This window comes from Gavialis gangeticus, unplaced genomic scaffold (genome assembly GCF_001723915.1).
Source record: "Gavialis gangeticus isolate Ggan-Ray unplaced genomic scaffold, GavGan_comp1, whole genome shotgun sequence".
NCBI classification, from domain to species: domain Eukaryota; kingdom Metazoa; phylum Chordata; order Crocodylia; family Gavialidae; genus Gavialis; species Gavialis gangeticus.
In genome coordinates, this window is record NW_017728991.1 from 9,471,749 (window position 1) to 9,477,650 (window position 5,902).

A 5,902-nucleotide genomic window follows, 5' to 3' on the forward strand; every position below is an offset into this window, starting at 1 on the left:
AGTCACCCCATCACCCCACCCACCCACCCCAGAAAAAGTATGTGCATTAAAAGCCATCTGCGTAAAGATAAATACCTCCAAGATTGTGAAGTGCTTGGGTATATGTTGTAATGGTAGTCACACACTCATTCTGGATACAGAACACATCACCACTACTGGCCAGAACTTTAGCCAGAGAGAGTTGGCCAGAGTTTTAGTTGGGTGCTGAGTAGGGAAGAACTCAGCTATCCTATGCCAAATTTCTTTCTTATTTGGAGGAGGAGGAGCTTTTGAGAATCTGACCACAACTGTAAATGCTGAGCATTAAGAAGTTCATTAAACAAAAAAAAAAGTGGCCTTTAGAGCTTTGAAGAGGAAAAGTTAATAAAAAAGCCTTCAAATCTCCAACCTTTTGATCCTGCAGCAGCTTTAAGTGCACGTTGCATTTACTAACCTTTAACATACTGATCCCATTGCTTTCTGTAGTCCAAATCCATATAGACATCTGCACACAACTCAGGGGAACAATCAGGAAGGCTGCCATAGATTTTATACTCATAAAGTCCCGAGTTCTACAAAAAACAGAACATAGGAGTTACCACGCAGGAAAGCAAGACACATTCTAGGTCATGAAGAGCAGCTGGAAGTGTGAGCAAGCGTGAGATTACTTTCATGCTTTTAAAACAGTGTAATGTTTTAGGGTAGTCCCAGGTGTGTGAGCATATGTGCAGCACAGCCTTTCATGTGCAAACTGGAAGGCTAAGCAAAACACAGCAAGAGTCTCTCATCCAAAGCTTAGTACTATTCCTTGGTGTAAGGTGCAACTAAAGTGGTTTCAATTGAGTTTGTCAGACTACTTGAGGATGTCAAGTGCTTGGCCCTGTAGAAAAAAAGTCTTGCTCTAGTCTCAAGTAGTGGCAACATTCCTCATAATTCAATGGCACAAGGACAAGACCTTTGAGGGAATCTAGTCTACAAATAGCTTTGAATCATTGATTATCCATTCATAGTTCAAGAATAAATCCCATTGGTAAGGCTTTGCAGAATTAAGTACAGCAGGGTCATACAAGATGTGTTAGCTGTAGCACAGGATCATGGCCACCTATGATGGAGTATGCTTACTATATACAAGTGCAGCTATATTTGCCATTTTCTTTTTTGAGAACATCCTGCACCACACCCCTCCAGGAGACTGTCTGCGTTGATGCTTTTTAAGAGTGGCTTAACACATGGAAACTATCTGTGCACAAAAAGAGGGCATAGCACTTAGTGCACCATTGTTGGTGCTAGCTGAAACAATGCAGTGGTTCAGGTGTACAGCATATGAGGAGGAGATATGGGAAGTTACGCTTATATGATAGTGCACAACATGAATTGTTGGCCCTTGTTTTTGTTCCCACCTATCTATATATTAGTCATCAGAGCAAGAAGGCTAGAGGTACCCAGCAACAGCACTAGTACATGAGCCAGAAAAAAAGGACAGCCCTGCTCATCTCTTCAGTTGCCTCCATCCCAAGAAACATAGTTCCCCTAGTTCCAAGCCTGAGCCACTTTATACTTGGTATGGATTGTGAGGAAGAGTGAATCAGGATCTTTCTGGGTAATCCCTACTTCCACTTTCTGTAATACACCCTATTCCATGGATAATGCTTCTTTCTTCAGTGCAGTTAACTCAGGTCTTTTATAAACATAATTAAAGAAAAAGGAAATTTCAGTATACATGGCATGAAACATGCTCCTTGTGCAATAAGGCATTATCCATTTTTTTCCACACTGTCTCAAGCTAATTTTGATAAAGCAGCACACCTCTAACCAAGCCCACACCCAGAGGAGTATTTTTCAGAGCGATGTGCTGAACAAAGCACACAGTCATCTCATGATAATGCTTTAAAACAGTTAAAAAGCTAGCAGAAAAACAAAGCCCTCAAGTGTGGACCTGGGCAATATTTTTCCATTATGGTAACCAAAAGCATGCCCCCTGACTTGTTGTAACAATACATGCTTCTATGCTGCCCCAATCCCAGGGGAGAACCAGGCACTTGTGCTGCATGTAGAAGTGATGGGCATGTGTGCATGACACTAAAGCGGGCCAAATGCTTTTGCACCGCTTTAGTGGTGTCCACGTTTGCATGCGTGGGCGGCATATTGTGCACTGCTACAGTGAGACTGTAAACAAATTCAGCAGCCTAATGCACCTTAAATGACTTGGGATGCAGCAAACTAGAACTCCTCCGAGGAGTTTTAGTTTGCTGTTCCTACAGTTGCAGAGCTAAGCACTGTAACTCCATGCTGCTCAGGGGTTCTGCAGGAAGCCCTGCAGGCAGCCTGGGAAGGCAGGCAGGCTCCACCAAAAGAAAGTGGTGAGTCTGATCCCCCACCTCTTCCCCACTCCGGAGCCTGCCTGCCTGAGCTGCATGGGCCAGGTGCTTCCCTCTGTGGCTGCAGTGCCCACAGGACCACCCAAGCCAGGTGCTACCTGGGAGGGGCCACCGCTGCCGCAGAGGGAAGCACAAGCCCCTCCCTGCAGAGTTTGGGCTAAACCGACAGATTTAGATATCCTTGAAGGGAAAATACATTTGCTCTTTAGCCATGCAAGATATGCAATAGTTACAATACAATCATTTAATCCTTCAAGTCCATTTTAGTACTTGAGGAGCCTATAATGCATGCCCAAGTTAGAAGATGAGACTTGACTTTATATGGTAAAGTATTTCCCCCCTCCCCCCCAATCTGTTCTTACAGAGATCCCAACACTTCCTAGGAAAGGGTAATCCTACTAAAGGGTTTATTAGAAGTTTTGGATACCAGCACAAATTTTTTTGGGGCTTGGGAAGAGTTGCATTTGTAGCCATATGCCACGAACATGGAAGAGTCAGATTTGATTGTGTTAAAGTATTAGCCAGGTCATAACATAAAAAACCCCCAAAAAACCCTCATTGAGAAGCATTACTCCATCTTTCCATTGATGGAAAGAAAACAAGGTCTGTATATGCTTTTGGAGCTGCTAAGAGACACTTTCCAATACAGTGAAGGGAACAGGATAAGCCTCCCAGGTTTGGACAATTTAAGACATCTCCTGTATATACACACACACCCACATACCCTAAAACAAAGCCAACAACTGAGTCGTGTGACAGTATCTCTGACCTTCTATTACTAATAAAGTAGAACAAAGAAAGTAGCTGTACCCAAAGGAATTGGGCTGCTCCATGAACTAGGCTCCAAAGCTGGCCAGCTAAAGTTTACTGCCAGTTTGCCCAATCAGGAGAAACCATAGGATTTAATTGAGAGTAGGGGCAGAGTCTCAGGTCAGTTGTACCACCATTAGTACTTCAAAGCCTCAGAATATACTGAGGTGTGCCCACACCACCTTTTGAGAGGAAAAAAAAGGGTCTGGGTTTCATAGATTTTCAGGATCAGAAGGGACATGAGCAGATCACAGAGTCTGACCCCCTGGCCTGGGCAGGAAAGAGTGCTGGTTTAGAAGAATGCAAGTAGTGAAGACTCCTAGCATAGCTCCAACAGCACCAGGACTATCAGTGCCCCAGTAAAAGATGGCATATTTGGTATTTACAGTGAAAGCAGCTACATTAGCAAAGTTGCTCAACTAGACAAGTCCTGAAGAGTTGAAAACAAAAAGGCCCCTTCACATACAGCAGTGTCCACTAGCACATTACATTTGGCAAACTACTAAGCACAGTTAGATTTTCACCTGCCAACCAGCCCTTTGGGCTTCTGATAAACAGTTAAAAGAGCGTTCAAGAATCAGACATACCACAGCAACAATGGACTTGGGAGCGGGCAGGGAAAGGAAGTAAGTGGTGACCACTTCTCTTATGATCTGGATCCAGAGCCTATTAAAAAAGTATGCAGAAGGACTTTTACTGACTGCAGCTCAATGTGGATGAGGCAAAATGAGCTATTTATTCATGCAAACAGGCACCTTGAAATTTTACATAAAAAAAAGTCTCAAATCCACCGAGTACTGAGATATTTGTGTCAGAGGCAATGCAGAGGCTTGCTGGTTAGGCAGTCAACTGAAGTCACTTAGGATTCAGTGCAGCATCAAGCCTAAAGTGTACCCCGAACAGTGTTTATACCATTTTGCTCAACAGACTCATGTTTACAATCAGTACTAACCAACCCCAGATTCAGATACAATGTGGGGCTCATTTCCTTCCATTTAAAAGGAAAAAACAAAACAAACAAACAGCATCTGCATCATCTTATAATGCAAGACAGGATAGCCATAGCTTACTCCTCTAATCTGTCCAATTGCTTAGACTAACTGCACTCCCTTTGCTTCCCATAACAGCTATCCAGCTGTACAGCAAGTCATCTTTGTTATTCTTTTTCTGGCTCCTTTCTAGTGTCTGTTGACAAGTAAGCAGAGCCCACCAAAACCCTTGATCCCACTGGCAGCATGACCAACTCCAGCTACACTGTAGCAGGATAAATTAAAAACAGACAGTTTCCCTCTTGTCCACTATCTCCTCCTTTTTTCAAAGGAATAAACATCATGCAGTAATTTCCCTCCTGGACATTTTAACTCCAGTGTCTTGTAGACTCCCACCACCACCCAACTCCTTTCCCCAAAGGTTAGTTTCATGCTTTCAAGAAGTTGGTGCAACTTCTTACAAGGAAAAGCATTTACAGTGTAATCGGCTTCCCAGCTAAGACAGTTCACATTTTACTCAACAGATCTTGATTGCAGGCTTCCTTAGGATGCCTCTTTCCCTGCATCTGATCAGGAATAAGACTTCATATTAAAAGTGAAAAGGCAGCATTAATTAGGTGATTAAGTTATGAGTCATGTCAATCAGTGGGGGCATCAGTGCCTAGTCCCTAGACCCCTCTCATTTAGGGATGGGCCACTCAGCCTCCTCTCAAATAGGAGGAATCTATTTCCAGTACCCTCTTCACTTAAGCCAAAGTCTTTGAAAGCCGTATAAACTTTATACCTAGTTAAATTGTTCTACTCCTCAATGTATGCTGTATTTGTGGAGTTACCCTATTACTTCAGTAAGCAATGAGAGCATCTCTAGATAAAAAAAAAGGCATCAGTTTATGCTTTGCAAGGGATATGGAGGAACACTTCATGCTTCAGGGGACTGTATGAAGTGGCTGATGAAATCTGGAAGGCTTATGCCTCTAGATCCTGTTTAGCTGAATGGATTATAAAATACGGTTTCTTAGCATGCCTTGTATGTAGCAAACATGATAATCTCAGCAGTCTCTTGTCTGTATGCAGGGTCAGGCTTTGGGAGAAGGGACAAAACATGACCCCCTAGATGCCTAAACTCATCATATCCCCCAAGAGCCTTCTACGTGCAGATAAGATAAGTGTGACCAGAGCCTGGAATAGGCTTCCCAGAGAGGTGGTGCTCTCACCTTCCCTGGAAATCTTCAAGAGGAGACTGGATAGGCACCTGGCTGGGGTCTTATGACCCCTGCCACCCCCAGTGCTCCTTCCTGCCCATGGCAGGGGGTTGGACTAGATGATCTGCCTAGGTCCCTTCTGCCTCATTGATTCTATGATTTTAAGAGCTGGCCAAAAATGTTCCTATTATTGTTATTAAAAGTAATAAGACTTATTTGAAGAGAAACGTCCAAATTAGAGACCTATTCCAGACCATTAGCAAGTATCAACATAACTGCCAGTCAGGCTATGCTACCAGACATCCTGTATTGTGTTTATACCTTTGTGCTATAAATTAGCTTTACTAGCAATTAGTAGTAGAAGTTTCTATTATAAAGATTTTATAATATTTAGGGAAACCCCCCCCAACACTATTCAGTTAAATCAACTTAAAAACCTTTCAGCAAGCAGTTTTGCATTCTCACCATCTCTTCTCCTTCCCCATCCCACCCGCTTTTTGGGGTGGAAGGGCAAGGGAAGAGAGGAATAAGAGTCCCCCCCCCC

The 5,902-nt window shown here is 43.3% G+C and overlaps 1 protein-coding gene across 2 annotated transcripts in view; it reads right to left on the reverse strand.

Moving 5' to 3' along the window:
• The window catches only part of PCTP (phosphatidylcholine transfer protein), a 35,039-nt gene that overhangs the window by 17,194 nt on the left and 11,943 nt on the right, over positions 1-5,902 (reverse strand). For both annotated transcript variants that reach the window (XM_019517191.1, XM_019517184.1), the window contains exon 2: positions 434-551. In XM_019517191.1, the coding sequence (XP_019372736.1) occupies positions 434-476 (43 nt within the window). In that variant the 5' untranslated portion in view covers positions 477-551. The remainder of the gene's footprint in view (positions 1-433; positions 552-5,902) is intronic.